This window comes from Aulonocara sp. 'chitande type north' Nkhata Bay, linkage group LG1 (assembly GCF_057382095.1).
Source record: "Aulonocara sp. 'chitande type north' Nkhata Bay isolate Kocher_YH1m ecotype deep benthic linkage group LG1, A_spYH_male_GT1.1, whole genome shotgun sequence".
In the NCBI taxonomy this organism is placed as follows: domain Eukaryota; kingdom Metazoa; phylum Chordata; class Actinopteri; order Cichliformes; family Cichlidae; genus Aulonocara; species Aulonocara sp. 'chitande type north' Nkhata Bay.
In genome coordinates, this window is record NC_141344.1 from 38,174,068 (window position 1) to 38,191,397 (window position 17,330).

A 17,330-nucleotide genomic window follows, 5' to 3' on the forward strand; every position below is an offset into this window, starting at 1 on the left:
CGGAACAACAGTCCAAACCCGGGCAGGTCAGGGGGGCGGCCCGGAAGCTGATGGCCCAAGAGCCCAGAAAACAGATCAGGAGGCCGGCCGGGCGGGAGGCACCGACAGCGACCGAGCAGATCAGGAGGCCGGCCGGGCGGGAGGCACCGACAGCGACCGAGCAGATCAGGAGGCCGGCCGGGCGGGAGGCACCGACGGCGACCGAGCAGATCAGGAGGGTGGGAGGCACCGACGGCGACCGAGCAGATCAGGAGGGTGGGAGGCACCGACGGCGACCGAGCAGATCCGGAGGCCGGCCGGGCGGGAGGCACTGGCGGCGACGTAGTTCAGGGGGCCGTCCATGACGGCGGCGTAGTTCAGGGGGCCGTCCATGACGGCGGCGTAGGTCAAGGAGCCGGCCATGACGGCAACGACATTCAGTCATCGGCCGGACAGGACGAGCAGGACGTGCAGGACGTGCAGGCCGGACAGGACGTGCAGGACCAGACGGCATGGGGACCCCAGGCGCAGACGAAGCTGAACACTCGGAGGCCGGACCGGGCGGAGCTGCAGAGGCCGGACCGGGCGGAGCTGCAGAGGCCGGACCGGGCGGAGCTGCAGACTCGGAGGCCCGTGGTGCCTGAACGGCCTCGCCAGAACCATCAGCAGACACTGGGACGTGCTGGCTGGGTCCTCCCGGACCCCCAGCTGACGAGGCAAGTGGCTGAACTGGCCCCTCGGATCCTCCAGCAGGAAGAGACGGCTGAAGCGGCCCCTCGGATCCTCCAGCAGGAAGAGACGGCTGAAGCGGCCCCTCGGATCCTCCAGCAGGAAGAGACGGCTGAAGCGGTTCCTCGGACCCTCCAGCGGAGACAGGTGGCTGAACGGGCCCCTCGGACCCTCCAGCGGAGACAGGAGGCTGAACGGGCCCCTTGGACCCTCCAGCAGAACCAGTTCGCAGAACAGATGAAGTGGGTGTGATGTCAGAATGTCCAGAGTCAGAATGCTCAACAGTTCTGTTGTGGCGGCGGCCAGAACGCCGTTTCCTTCGGGATGAGGAAACAGGAACCGGTGGAGAAAAAGAGACCTCCTCCTCATCATCTGACCACATAGCTGCCAGAAAAAAGGCAGGTGAACGAGAACCCAGCTGGTGTGGGGAGGGAGAGGAAGTCCGTGGCAATGTTGAGACAGAAGGAGAGTGTGTGTTGTCCTGGGGTAACGGTGGGGAAGATGTAGAGAGTGAGAGAGCAAGCTCACCAGCCTTGACTTGCTCTCTCCAGGCAGTAATGGTGTCGTCCAACTTAGTGTCCTTAGCAAACTGAAACAGCTGAGGGTTATGGCGAATGATGGCATCCACTGCATTCAGCCCAACTGCCATAGTCCGTAGATCCCGTGACTGGGCAATGCGGTCGAGCAGACTCACCATCCGCCTCATCTCGCTGTTGAACTCCGAGGAAGAGGAGTCTGCAGGGTCCATGTTCTGGTCGCGATCTTCTGTTAGATGACGGCTGTGTGCGGACAGGGATAGGACCCAAGATGCAGACTCCAGAGACAAATTTAAACCAAAACAGCTTTAATGTTGAACGCAAACATAACATAACATAACATAACTGGAAAAAACTCAAAATAAACTAACACCGGTGGACTGGCAAAACACACAGCAAAATAAACGGTAGATCGCGATATGGACACAGAGAAACACAGGGCTTAAATACACAGAGGGAGCAATCAGGGAATGAGTAACAGGAGGGAAAAACAGCTGGGGCAAATCAGGCCTAACGAGACCAGGGGAAGCAAAACCAGACACATTAACATCAGACATAGACTTCCAAAGTAAAACAGGAAACATAACACAGACTCACAGGCAAGCACTAAAACAAAGGGAACAGAGACGTGGGACCAGGGCAGACACAGACACTGACTGGACGTGGAAATACAGCAGACAGGGAAGACAGCAACAAAGGAACACAGACAGAAAACCAAAACACTAAAACTCTAACCAAACCCCACCCAGAGGACCTTAACTTAAGAAAAACCCGTAAAGCAAAGCTAGAATATAAAGAAATAACAAAATCAAATAACCAAAAACACAAAACACTGGGTCACCGACCCAGGAACCCTAACAATACTATGATCTGTCTAATTCTTTTGTCCATTTTCTAAAGTTTAAGCTGAAAGAAGAATGTCACTTTTTCTTTTACTATATAAACCTGTTTTCACTCTGAAACAACTTCAGAGTTCATTGGTGGCAACTCTCATAAAGGTCAGCAAATAATAGGAGAAATGCGCACTGCTGCTGCACTCATAGTTCAGTTACTGTGTGTTTGCTGAGCTGTGTGCCTGAAAAGACACAGATGGGGTGAAACGTGTTTATATGAACAGAAATGTCTCTTTCTTTTGTTGCTATGTTCCCCGTACAAACATAAAGACAGAAAGATTTGTATTATTTACTTGCATTAAGACTGACTGATGTGTTTCACACTCATTCGGCACAAAACAGATTGATGCCTCTTGTTTTTTACTATATCTTCATAATGTCTTCTGAGGTGAGTGAAATCAGTATTTTCCGAGTGTGCTTCAGCATTGTTGTGTTGCATTTATCATTTGTCAGGAATTTTAAAAGTGATAACATGTTAAACTTTAGTTCCTTGGGGGGTGCAAACAGTTCCAGCATTAGTAATAACAATAACAAAAATAAGAATAATATATAATACTGCCATATGCAATACTTGAAGAATGATCCTTAAGCAGCAATAATCGTTTTATCTCTAAACCACTACCTATATTCAGTGTGTCTGTTGGTGTAACACAAGGCCATGGTGCAAATGCGACCAAATTTTTCAGTGGTGCGACGAAAAAAAAATATTTGGTTGCACCTGTGCGACCAACAAAAAAAAAAAAAAAAAACTGCAACCTTCCTTGTGGTCAACAACAGACACACATTTTGCCCCTATCGTGGACTAAACCAGTCAGAGATAGTAAGGGGCGGGACCGCTCTGATTGGCCGTGGTCCAGTTGAAAGTGCAGGTGGAGAGAGGGAGGTGAGTAGCTTGAATAAAGCGATATCAATTCATTAAATCTTGAATCGACTTTTAAACATAACTGTGTTTTGCCAGAAACGCCAGATTCTCAGATTAAAGCTCACAAAACCATTTCAACAACAACCAAACAGCAAATGAGAGCAGGTACACGGATTCCACACAAAGACGTAAACACAGACCCGACGCATCAGAATCAACTTTGTCTTTCTCGGCTTTCTCACCCGACGGCCCGTAGACGGACACGCTGTCGGAGCTTAGCGATCCTGATGCGTCCGGTCCGCGCTGTGATTACGTCTTTTTGCGCTGATTCTGAGCTGCAGGTTTTGTCTCTCCAATCAAAATTCACCGAGCCAGCAGCAAAAGAAGCAGCAAACGCGCATTTGATCAATGTCGTCATGAATTTTGCTGTTTTGCTTCCACGACTATTAAAATCACACTTCGTGCACAGCTAGCTCTCTCTCTATCTCTCTCTGTACTTCAAGAACAGTTTCCTGTCTCCAATCTCTGTTTTCTGTATTATTCATTCGCTTATTACCCACCAGTCTACCGTTGTTTACAACGCTGTGGCTGCTGTCTTTTTCTTTTCTTTTTTTCACTTAAATGACCTCAGACAAGAAAGCCTATTTTTTCTGTTGTTCAATACTGAAGAAATTTAAACTTTATGTGCAGAACATTGTAGAATATTTTTAAGATTATCTGCTATAAAAAGCCAGACCAGGAAAATCTCCTTCATGTTTTCTGTGTTTTATTCTCAGTTACTTTCACACAAAGGCATCTGCTGTGATGTTCACAATTCTGATGAAGTCAGTACTGATAAATGATCAGAATTATAATATTTCTGACTGTCTGAGGCTAAGTTGAATCGAATCGGGACTTTGAAAACCGGAATCGAATGGATTATAGAAATCAGTGATGATACCCAGCCCTAGTGAGCAGCCTAGGCACGACAGAAGTGGATGTAGCTGTAATAGGAAAAGAACTATTGCTAACTTTTCTGTTAAGTTAAGGCCTGATCCTTCTGAAATTCATAGCCAGTGCTCTGACACGGTGTCATCAATCTTTGAATGCTGAAAAAGCACAGTGTATCCAGAAAAACACATTATATTATATAAATTATTATAAAATTTGTGTGCGCCTAACTTTTGTGCCGGTATGCCTAACTTTTTAAAGTTAGGCGTACCGGTAAGCCCATGGCAAAAAGTTAGTCTAGAGCCCTGCCACATTCAAGGACCACAGTACATAAATCAGTTCCAGGTTTATTCAAAAAAATATTTTTTGAGATATTTGAAGATATAATAATAATAATAATAATAATAATAATAATAATAATAATAATAATGGATTGGATTTATATAGCGCTTTTCGGGGGCCCTCAAAGCATTTTACAATTCTCACATTCACACACTGGTGGGGGCAGCTACAGTTGTAGCCACAGCTGCCCTGGGGCAGACTGACAGAAGCGAGGCTGACATATCGTGCCATCGGTCCCTCTGGACATCACCAGTAGCCAGCAGGTGAAGTGTCTTGCCCAAGGACACAACAGCCGAGACTGACCGAGCCGGGGCTTGAACCGGCAACCTTCCAGTTACCAGAAGAACTGCCAACTCTTTGAGCCACGATCGCCCTGCGAATCAGTTGATTAAATGAAGCCAGAAATACTTGGGTTAAGGTTGCAGAATAACAGAATAACAAGTATGAAGTATGCAACCAGGGCCTAGAATACCTGCGAGCAACCAGTTATCCACTTACAGACTGTTGGAGGAGTGATTGCTTCTTGTTGTTCACTCATCATGGGCATGAATGTGATGGTCTTTTGTGATTTTAATAAATTTTTTGAATTGTTCTTTTTTCACGTTGGAATGGTTCTACAGCACGTATCGAACTTCAGAAAATCACTGGATTCACAAGTTATTTTGGATTGTCTGTAAACCACACAGGGTCAAAAAGTATATATATATAGACTCAAATATATACATACAGTAAACCTTAATAATATTTGGTTAAATATTGGACTAAAACATTGAAGTGGGACCTCGATCTGATGTTTTTAGTAGCTATCAGTAAGGTCTAAGGAGCTTGGAAGTTTGGACTTCTTGATGCTAAGGAAACTTACAGAAGTCCAGTTGCTTTTCTTTCCAAGCTCCTTAGACTACGATGACCTGGACGACTGAGAACCTTCACAGACATACAGCCGTCATTAAACTTAATTCTGCATAATTCTGTCTGGATATTTGACTACTTGGTAGAATTGGTAAAGTTCATTTAAACCAGTTGGCTTCCTCAGATAGAGCCAGGCTTTAAGCATGGATTTTCAGTACTGGCTTTGGGGAGGCCAAAGCTCCAGAAGCTTCTTGTTCTGCTATATCCATTAAACAACCACTTTTTAAAATTTTAATCATCAGAGAAAAATCATTGCATACAACTACTTTCATTACAACTACTGATTATTATTTAGGCTCTCTCTCTCTGTGATTAATATAATATACATGCAATCCATTATTATTATTTAATATTTCTGAGTTAACATCAATAATCTACTTTAAATCATAAACATGTGTATTAGACCCCATTCTTATAAGACTGCTTATAGAAGACCTTCCAGTAATTAACTCTGGGGTCCAGGCTATAATTGGCCGTTTTTGACTACTTTTGATTTTACCTCTATATTTCACCTTTAAAATATGTTTTTCTTGCCTTATTTGGTATCATTATTTTCAGCACAACCTCAAATATCTGAAATTTGAGTTATTTTTTCATTTTCAATCAATTTTCCTGTTGACTCCTGGGGGAGCATAGGTCCGCAACAACACCACGCCAACGTACTCTGTTCTGGGCTGCTCTCTTTAGTTGGGTCCACGTCATTCCCACGGCTTTCACTTCACTCTCGACAGATCTTCTCCACGTCTGTTTGGGTCTCCCCACTTTCCTTTTCCCTTGTGGGTTCCAGTCCAGTGCTTGCCTTGCGACGTTGTCGAGTGGTTTTCGAAGTGTTTGGCCTATCCAGCCCCATTTTCTCTTCTTGATGTCTTGACCGACCGGGTTCTGACTGGTTCTCTTCCACAGGTCTGTGTTTGAGATCTTCTCAGGCCATCTGATGTTGAGGATGTGTCTCAAGCATTTGTTGATGAAAATCTGTATCTTGCTGGTAGTGGTCTTGGTCACCCGCCACGTCTCGGACCCATACAGAAGGACTGCTTTCACATTGCTGTTGAAGATGCAGATCTTGCTGTGCTGAGATAAGGCTTTGGAGTTCCAGATGGGTCGCAGGGTGTTGAACGCAAGCCTTGCTTTGTTGATCCGGCTCCTAACGTCTTCATCTGCACTGCCGTCGCTGTTGACTATGCTTCCTAGGTAGACGAAGCGGTTGGTTTCCACCAAGTCTTCTCCCTGTAGCTGCAGTGGATGTTCTTGTCGGTTGTTCAACCGTATCACCTTCGTTTTTCTGACATTGATCTTCAGGCCGATCTTTTCTGCCTCCTCAGCGAGCCGGGTAAGCTTGGACTGTGCATGTTGCTGCTTATGAGACAGAAGGCTGATGTCGTCTGCAAAATCCAGGTCCTCCAGCTGTTTGGTGAGGGTCCACTGGATACCGGTGTTGCTGCCCTCTGTGGTTCTTCTCATGATCCAGTCCATGACAATCAGGAAGATTGTCGCTGACATCATGCAGCCTTGCCTCACTCCGGTTTTCAATGCAAAGGGGTTGGTCAGTTTTCCATTGTGGATGATCTGGCAGGACGAGGATTCATAAAGCTGTTGGATGATGTTGATGAGCTTCTGCGGGATTCCGTAGTGCTGCATCAGTTTCCACATGGTATCCCTGTCGACGCTGTTTTCAAAGTCGACGAAGGTTGTGTACAAGGGAGACTGCCATTCGATAGACTGCTCGATGATAATGCGCAGAGTGGTGATGTGGTCTGTACATGATCTGTCTTGTCTAAATCCTGCCTGCTCTGATCTCAGTCTCTTGTCCAATGCTTGCTTAATACTTGCTTCTTTGTGTACAGTGGTGCTGCTGTGTCAGCAGTGCCCAATCCGTCACAATTATTACACTTATTCAATTACAAAACGTGCCTTTAGCGTCGGTGGTTCTTGGTTTGTTCCTGAATATGCTTACCCAGTTTGGGTCTGCTTCCCGATCTCAGCACAGTGGGGACACATATGAAGAACTTGTATGATCTTGGAATCTGAAGTTAAAGCTCTAAGAAACCTTACAAACTTGTAAGGTAAACTTGGAGTTCTACTTAGATCTTCACTGAGTTGCTTGGACTTTCCCATTGCTCTGATAATTAATCAGTACAGGTATATGCTGTTACACACTGGGAACAGCATATACACTGGGAAAGACAAATTATATGAAAGTTTTCACTAGAAACATATTCTGAAAGATCAAAAACTCATTTGAAATGGTTAAGAAACGCACTGAGAGCAGTATTGAAACAGTTCGTTATTCTCCTCGATTTAATAAGTTTAGATTCACAAACATTACGGTATACACTTAAGTGAGTCCTGGAGAAACAGAGCTACATTGTAGTCAAAGGAGCTTGCAAAGAAAAGCATCTGGACTTCTTTAAGTTGCTTGAAGACGTTTCACCTCTCATCCGAGAAGCTTCTTCAGTTCTAAGGTCAAATGGTGGGGAGTCCCAGATTTAAGCCTAGTGGGAGTATCCCCCCACAGAGGGACAAAAGGACCCCCTGATGATCCTCTAATCGCCTGACTTAAAGAAGTCCAGACGCTTTTCTTTGCAAGCTCCTTTGACTACGATGACCTGGATGACTGAGAACCTTCACAAACATAGAGCTACATTGTGTTGTCCAAGGATGGAAATAATGATGCAACATGAGAGAAAGTGCAGGTTCACCAAAAGGCTGCATTTTTACATTTTAAAGTACAAAGTCCTCAGGGGAGTTCATTGACTAAGTAATTAAGGAGTTTAAATACCGTATAAAGTTGGAGAAATAACATTAACTGCCTGGTACCAGTTTGTCTCACACTTTTCATCCTCCTCTTTGCTGCTGTCTTGTTTGGAAGTGAACACTCCATCTCTCAGCGTCTCTTGTTCACACATCTTTTCATACATACTCTTCCTCAGTTCACCCACACATGTGGAGAAGGTGCTCTGACATTTTTATAGCGGTGAGGGTAGCACTGCGTTGCTATTGTGTGAAAAGAGGCCAACAGAGTGAAAATATGGCCGAGCACAGCTCCCACATACAGAGTTTCAGTGGGATATCGCGGCCATGACCTTTCTGCTCTTGCACCATGGACAAAACCAGTGGTGGTAAAAGTGCTGCGATGACGAAAGGATGATGAGACACTGAGGGGAAAAAAATCACAAGGTCCCTGACATCGTGTGAATAAAAAATTGTTCTTTCTCACAAAGTACACAATGATCACATATCACTTCAACATTAACGTACTCCTACAATTCACTAACTTTATATGAAGATGATCCCGATTATTATGCAAGGACAGAATTTTTAGCTGTTCTGCTTAAGAATGTCATCGGCTTTAGTTTAGCATAGTACAATATTATTAAGTAGATGAAATAAATTGCAAATTGTTAACTGGAACAGTAAAATCATAGTGTGCATGTTAATTAGCGGCTAAGTTCAAGGAAAAAAAAATCCAAGTGCAGCTGAAACTTGTATTGAACAGAAAGACGTTGGTCATATGAGAAATAGAGCCATTAGCTGTCGTTTGAAAAGCTTAACTGCTAATCTGTTGTGGCTATTTAAAGAAACATCATGGCAAAACAATATACTGGGCCTGAGGATCAGAAGGCATGAGCCATCTCTAATTCCAGGGTGACTTTTATATTTTTACTTAACTTTTCACATTCTTAATGTATTTGTGTAAAAGGAAGAGCTGAAATCTCCAAAAGTTGATTCTGTTCATCTGGACGTAGCGTTTTGTGGGAGAAACGTTTTGTCACTCATCCAAGTGACTTCTTCAGTCACTCCTTCAGAGCTGAAATGTTTACAGCATCATGCAGGTACTTCATGACCAAAGTCATCAACTATGGAGCATTTCTTACCATATCACATGACTACCTGCCTGCCCATCCATCTACGGGATATATACGGGACTTTCCCTTGCATTTCATGGTCCTAAATCATGTTTTAGGAATATGACCTCTAACTCCGTGTTGCATTGAGGGCTTTATGATCGAGAGGGATGCATGTTGGGATGAGTGTAATATTGTCATGGTCCTGGGTCTCTGACCAAGTGTTTTCTAGTGGTGTGCGATACTGCATATTTTGGTATCAATTCGATACCCATAAATACGGGCCAGCATCGCCGATACCAATACCGATACGATACTTTTCAATAAATAAGGTGGATGCCTCATTGAATTGCTAAATCGCAATTAATTTTCATGACCTTAAGTGTTTTTTGTGATGTTTCCTTTGGTATTATTAATTAGTTAAAACCCAGGACATAATTAGGAGAAATAATTTATTTATAATTAAATTTAAAAAAAAATGTATTATTGTGGCAGGTCGAGGTCTGCGATGCCGCTGCAGGTGAGATGGACTCACTTTCATTGCATCTACAATGATGCCTCGCCGGCTTAAAACCTGTGCGCTGCTTGTGCTGTTGTTGTTTTTGATGTTGATGTGTACAGCTGGCAGCAGGAGGGCTGCAGCTGTTGAATGTAGGCTACTGTTACAGCAACCGTGTGATCACTGTAAGGGTGGACAGCGCGCGGCTCGGGGTGAGCCGGAGGCTGGCGCGCCAGCGGGACCTGCCAAGCTGGAGACGGCGGTCGAGGTGCGCAGGGGTCCTGCCACGCCTGAGGGCGGCATGCTGTCCGCTTCGGCACGCAGGCCATCTGCCCAGCTGCCTGTGAGCCCCAGCTCACTTCCATGCCAGCTGCGCCGCCGCTGCTTGTCATATGGGTGGCCATCAGGCCAGTTCCAGGGCTTCCGCTGGAGGCGCGGGCAACCGCCAGAGTGGACCTTGCCCGTCGCTGGCATGGGGCGCCAATGGTCTGGGCCGATTCCCTCGCCTGCTCGCGGGGTGGGGTGAAGCGGGCGATGGGGGTATGTGGCAGGGTGTGTTCTGCGATGCCGCTGCAGGTTTGGTGGTGGTGATGTGTATGGCTGCCAGCGGGAGAGCTGCAGCCGTTGAATGTACTGTTACAGCAACCGTGTGATTATTGTAAGAATAAATGATGCTGCGAAGCATGAAAATGCAGTCGAGTCTGCCGCGGTGGCGATCACGCAAACCAGTAAACAAATTAAAACAAATACTGTTGATAAACTATAATACAAAAATTACAATTAAAATTCTCAACAACAAAAAATATATATATATAATTAATATGTAAACAACTTAACAACCCCCAAAGTGTCTAAGTCACGTGAGGTGTCAGCGCAACACCGAAACATAAGAATGGGGGAGGGGGAGCAAAGTGTGCGTGCTCTCCGCTGACACAGGAGCAGCGAGTCCAGTGATCTGGTTGTTTCGTTTTTGCCGAAAGCACAGCATAGCAAACAAGCAGAACTCAAAGTAAAGAATCGATCTCACCAGGCTAGTATTGATCCAATACCGATGCCGACTTGGGATCGATACTATCGGTATTTGGATCGATCCGCCCACCACAAGTGTTTTCGGTTGTGTACTTTTAGTTTTTTGTACTATGACTGTTGTTTTGGGTTCCCCAGGGTTTAGTTGTGTTCCCTCTGTTTGGTGTCATCCCTGCTTGTGTATCCCCTTTAGTGTAGTAAGGTCTCTGTGTTTAGTCCGCGTCTCTGAGTCTGTGTCATTACGTGTTTATTTTTCCTGTTTTACTTTGCAGGTCTCTGTCTGATGTAAGTGCGTTTTGTTTACGTTTCCCCTGCCTCGTCAGCTGTGATGTCTCCCAGGTGTGTTTCCCTCCTGTTTCCCATCCCCTGATTACTGGTGTGTGTATTTATAGTGTGTGTTCCCTCGTCCTCGTTGCTGGTTCGTCTGTGTTGTTCCCCTCCATCTTCCTGTGCATTCTCCCCACGTTGTTCTCCCTGCATCTCTGTTTCATGTCTCACGGTTTCAAGGTTTCAGGTTTGTTTTTGCTTAGCTTTTCCCAGTTTAGGTTACTCTTAGGTTTTGGTTTTCGTCCACCTTGTTCCTGTTTGTTTCTCCTTTATGTTAATAAAGCTCGCTCGCTTCCGTAGCAGTCTGCATCTTGGGTCCTTAATAACTCACACACGGCTTGCCCCGGCAATCCGTGACAAATATGTAAATAAAAAGAGAATGCAATGATGTGCAAATCACATAAATCCATATTTTATCCACAATAGAACACAGAAAACTTCATTTGTTTAAATAGAGAAAATACACTATTTTAAAAACTATTTTAATATATTCATTTAAAAAAAATGATGAATTGAATTGATCTGAACCTCCAGCAAGTGAGGAATTGACATAGATTCTACAAATTGTAGACAAAGTGTTGTGTAGATTGGTGAGCATCTGCCCATCTTTATTTCCTCCTTTCTAAGATGCTCGTGTTATACCCGGTCATGTTACTGAACCTCTATTGGTTAACTCTATGTATCTTTTGATGGCCCTGTCCCAACATTTTTCAAATTCAAAATAAGCTAATGTTTTTTAAATGACAAGAACAAATCGTTGCATTCTGTTTTCTGTTTGCTCTTTTTACATTTTACACAGTGCAAATGTAATCATACTGTAGTTCCCTTTATAATCAAATCTGGTAAATAGTTCTTGTTGAAATCCAATACTTTAAGTTTTGAACTATTTGAAACACCCAGAAATTTGTTGCTAAATGAGAACTAACCTATTTTTCTGAAGAGCTCATATTGAGTACTTGATGCAATGCATGAAGGGCCAAACTCAAAGTTTGAGGCAGTTTCACTCATTTTCACACACACTTGCCTCAACTCCAACCGGTCGCAGCAGATGGCCCCGCCCCTCCCTGAGCCTGGTGGTTCCAGAGGTTTCTTCCTGTTAAAAGGGAGTTTTTCCTTCCCACTGACCTGCTGTGCTTGGTCACAGCAGGTCATATGACTGTTGGGTTTATTTCAATGCAGGATGAAGCACAAAATAATGAATCTGATTTCACCAAGACTTGCATCCTACTTTAGCATGGAGTGCTTCTGTTTTTGAGTCTTTGAGTGGTTTATTATTAGGGTGTTTTGCACTAATGCAGTTTGTACTGTAAGTGTTTTCATTCCTACATTAAATATATTACCACACTGCTCATAAACATTGATCAGAAAGCAATTTATCTGAATATAAACGTAGCTTCTAGTATTTGGAGTTGAAACCAAAAGTCCATTATACATGTATAGCTGAATATTTTTGCGAATGACTCCAGGGTTTCCACCTAACATAGATTATTCTGGACGTGAAAGAGGCCAAGAGGGGAAGTTTTGAGCACTGGTCATCTTACACCAGACCACACCTGCCCCCAGGCAGCCATCAATCCTTCCATTGGTACAGAGGCCCAGTTTTCTGTTGCCTGAAGGAAGAGTTGGGGGAGGGATTATCAGCAGCCTGGCGGTTGTAATCTGCTGCTGTAAAGAAAAGTGTATGAAAACTTCATTGAGCCTCCAGCTTTGAAGTACTTGAAGAAATGCTGAATAGAGTGATGTGCTTGGTTTGAATTGTTTTTCTTCCGCTAATGACCCATTTAAACTATAATGGAATAAAAAAATTACAGCAGGATTCTGGTAGTTGACAGACATCCTTAAGTAATCAGCTTTGCTTTTGTTCTAAATGCTTTAAAATATAAAACATAATACAGTACAGATAGCAAAATATCAAAATCACAATACAGTGTTTAAGCCTCCAACATCTGGAACTCTGTACAGGTGTCAACGTAATGCTTATAGAGTTCTTAATTTTGAAAACCACTATGATATTTGTCTTTAAATGAGGACTAGGCTAAAAGATAAGAAAACAGAAATAAAGCAGAGCGTGCTTAGTGGCAGGCCTTGGCTTTGACTGTCACTCTCATAAGCAGTTTTAATAAGCTAAGATTGATAAGCTCTAATATTACAGCCCACAGGCCTGGGTTTGCCTCTCTCTTTACATTTGCTGTGTGTGTGTGTGTTTTCAGATTAAGCAAAAACTTCTGTCCAAAGATACCATATGTCATGGTCCTGGTTCGGTGACCTGCGTTTTCTGTTTTGTATTGTTTATCTTTGATTTCTTGATGTCTTTGTTTGTTAGTATTTAGTATTTATTTATTTATTGTCATTGTCAAGAACAATGAAATTGCGTTTGGGGCTTCCATACAACCCAAAAAAAAAGAAGAAAATAATAAATACCCCTTAAAACCCAAGTGTACATATTTAACCCAGTGTGACTCCAATGCAATAAGACAATCCTTAGCAATAATGTTCGTAGAAATTCAGACAAAGACCTGAGAAACATGACAAAATACAACAATGCAACCCATTCAATATTATTGTACTGTGAGATATGATATCAGATATGATAGTTATCTATTTAAGAAAGAGGGGGGGGCAGGAGGGGGAAGAGAATAAAGATATGATGCACCAATGCAGACCAGTTCATTGCTATTAAGAAGTTGGATATGGTTATTGTCCGTGAGAGGGGGGCAGAGAGTTCAGGAGCCTCACAGCCTGTGGATACAGGCTGTTGGCCAGTCTGGATGTTCTGGCCTGTATAGACCTGTACCTTCTCCCTGAGGGCAGCAGATGGAAAAGGTGGCGCGCAGGGTGATGTTGGTCCCGCAGGATACTGTGCACCCTCCTCAGACAGCGAGTGGGGAAGATATTACTGATCTCTGGCAGACTTGTTCCAATAATTCTGCCAGCTTCTTTCACCACCCGCTGGAGTGCTTGCTGATCGGCCTTGGTGCAGCTGGGGAACCACACTAGAAATCCATACGTCAGAACGCTGCTGATGGCACAGTTGTAGAAGTTCAACATCAGAGATCTGGGAATGTGTGCGCTCCGCAGTCTCCTCAGGTAGTAGAGGCGCTGTTGGGCCTTCCGTACAACTGAGGTGATATGGTTGCCCCAGGACAGGTCCTCGGTCACAGTTACCCCCAAGAATTTAAAACTGCTCACCCTCTCCACCGCCTCACTGCCAATGAAGAGAGGCAGATGGTTGTTATGACCCCTCTTCCGGAAATCTACAATGATCTCCTTGGTCTTTTTGGTGTTTAAGACCAAGTTATTGTCGTGGCACCATGACTCTAGTTGTTGCACCTCTGTCCTATAGTTTGTCTCATCATTGTTGGATATAAGTCCGAGCACTGTAGTGTCATCTGCAAACTTAACAATGAGATTGGACGCGCAGGAGGAAATACAGTCATGGGTGAAGAGAGTGTATAGCAGAGGGCTCAGAACACACCCCTGAGGGGCACCGGTGTTGACCACAAGGGTGGAAGAGGTGTTCTTACCCACTCTGACACTCTGTCTACGGTTAGTGAGGAAGTCCACAATCCAGTTGCACAGAGAGGAGTTAAGTCCCAGTTGGTGGAGTTTGGGACGGAGTTTGTATGGCCGGATGGTATTAAAAGCCGAGCTGTTCCTAGGTTTTGGTTCTGTGTCAGTCTGAGTTTTGTCAGTGTATGTTTCCATGTGTCCCTTTTAGTTCAGTGTCTAGTCTGTGTCTTGTGAATTGTCTCGTTTCCTGTTTTACTTTGAAGGTCCCTGTCTTATGTCAGTGTGTTCAGTTTTGCTTCTTAGCTACTTCCGGTGCGGAAACTCCTGTGGGGAGCTTTGTTTCCGATGTCCTATCCGATTATTAAGTGATGACGTGACGAATCCTACTTCCGGGCCTAAAGTAGTCTGCATTTAATGTGGCTTTTGTGTTGTTAACATGTTTAATGCTTTGTATTTTCTTCTATTTAATCTCAAAGAGCTCCTAAAAAAAGTCAGTGATCACCGTTGACCTCCCTCGGCTTTTATTACCGCTAATCATTTATTTAAGCTCAGTTTTTAAAACCTTACGATGTAACTACAGCCCAGCCCATGCAGCAGTATATGAATGACTAACCTCGTATTGTGGATGGATTATCTCAGTTGTTCTCCTGGCTGAAGTTTGGTCCTTTTACAGCATCCTGCCATGCGATTACATTTGTTCCTGACCACTGAGAACACTCGCGTTAACTTTAATCGAGTGGAAAAAAAGTTAGCTTGTTTATATTATGCTAACATAGCTGTGTCGCTAGCGATCACGTAGCACATCATTATATACCACCTAGCCAAAGTTCAGTAACCCTACTAACATCACTGCTGTTTAGTTTTCTGTCTTCATTTATGTTGGAAGTGATAAGAAAGCTGTACGTTTTAATTTGTTTCCAAACCGCCGCAGTCAGGACATGCTATATTGTATTTAGATGGAAGCTAGCGAGCTAACTTCCTGCTAACTTCTAACTCCGTTAAATGCCATAAATTCCGTTTTCATGGATGCCTGGATGTTAAACTCAGTTGTTACACCTGGTAGAGCAGAACGCTGATCATTTTATTAAAGATGAAAGACTTAAGACAGTGTTTTAACTCCCAGTAATGCCACAGTGATCATTTGATATATGGACCTGCAGCAGAGTTTAGGCCCAGACACAGCTAGTGACGTCAGACTGAACGATCGGATTCGCGCCTTGTTTATGGTCCAAAACAAGTTAAGCAAATGAATGAATCAAGCGGCGATTTACATTTCTATAGATGTCTTGGGCATTTACCCAATATGTAAATGATGTTCATCGACTTGTCGATATTTTTCCCCCGTGCCTCAGAGCAAAAGAGAAAAGGGATTCAAATGTTATATTTCTCAGCTGTCCCTCGTTTATCGCGGGTGTTATGTTCTAAAAAATAACCAGCGATAGGTGAAATCAAATAGCCAATTTTTTTTTTTGACGGTGCAAAATGTTTCGTGGACATCGTGGACATACAGCACTCCACTTCAGAGTCACACTGCTAACGATCGATGCAGCGATTCTGTACTGTACAGGAGAGACGTCACGGAGGAGATTGTCTGCAGCGATCATGACGCAGGACACAATGTGATGTAAAAAAGAAAAGCATGCGAACTTGCACTAAAAAAATCTGCGAAACAGCGAGGTGAAAGGTGAACCGCGTTATAGCGAAGGACCACTGTAATTTTGAAGGTGAGTCACAACATACCCTTCGTAAATACTAATGTATAGAAACCGTTACCAGCAATCATTCATTTTTTGTGTGGCTTTTTTTTCAAGGTTTGTTAACATGCTGTGTAGGTGTGTACTTGACTAGCTGATATCGACATAACGGGGGAAACATCTGTTTTGACTATTGTTCACCTGTAGTTTGAATGCTGAACATTTGCCTGTTTAAATCACAAGACCAGTCACTATACAGAGATGTGCTTCTGAATGTGAACGATGTGTCTTCTGATTTTGTAATGCAGTTCTGCTTGTGTTGAGTGATGTAAACAACTGATCGATCTAAACTCTTTAAACGTCAAAATTGATCATTAGATTTTTTATGACACAACAGTGGTGAGTGTTCCCACCTTCTGCTCTTTGTAACTTAACGTAATCTTTCCGTTTTCGAGTTTTGGACATGATTTTGGAGTATATCTTCGCAGTAGCGATTGACCGCAAAGTAAAGCTACCGGAAATGTACAACCCTACATCCGGTCTCAAACCAGGAAGTTAGAATTTTCTCGTGCACAGGGTCTATTGCCGTATTTGTTGGACTAAGGTGTTCGTAAATCTGGGAGTAATCTGTGTCCTAAACTCCCTTTCCTTCAGGTCCCAAAGTCAAACAAACACTGCAGCATCAATGAGAGTTAAAAACTGTCTAAATTCTTTCATCTTTGATAAAACGATCAGCATTGCTGCTTTACCAGGTGTAACTATGAAGTTTAACATCCAGGCATCCATGAAAAAAGAATTTATTACATTTAACGGAGTTGGAAGTTAGCAGGAAGTTAGCGGAAGTTAGCTTGCTAGTTACCTAAGCATGATATACCATGTTCTGACTGAGAGATTTCTGAAAAAATTCAAACGTACTGCTCTGCTATCACTTCCAACATAAATGAAGACAGAAAACTAAACAGCAGTGATGTTTGTAGGGTTACTGAAGTTGGGCTAGCTGGTATATAATGATTAGGGATGGGTATCGTTTAGGTTTTATCCGATAAAAGTACCAAACCGGTACTTTTGAAACGGTGCCGGTGCTTAACCCTTTAAGACCTACCATAGAACCAAGTCCGCCAGAGCTTACTTTATATTTTTACATGTTGTAGTGCCATTTTTGGGAGCATTTCAAGTTGCTATACATCAATACAACTGTTATAGCCCATATTTTAATAATATGTATGCATTAAGTCCATAGTAACTACAT

The 17,330-nt window shown here is 43.6% G+C and overlaps 1 protein-coding gene across 1 annotated transcript; it reads right to left on the reverse strand.

The window, feature by feature from the left end:
• Nucleotides 1-420: 420 nt before the first annotated feature.
• LOC147339516 (uncharacterized) lies at nt 421-1,456 on the reverse strand. The gene is made up of 3 exons (XM_086299802.1): nt 992-1,456; nt 620-871; nt 421-516 (listed from the first exon to the last, which is right to left on the reverse strand). The coding sequence occupies exons 1-3, from the start codon at nt 1,454-1,456 to the stop codon at nt 421-423; spliced, it is 813 nt and encodes a 270-aa protein (XP_086155928.1).
• Nucleotides 1,457-17,330: the final 15,874 nt, after the last annotated feature.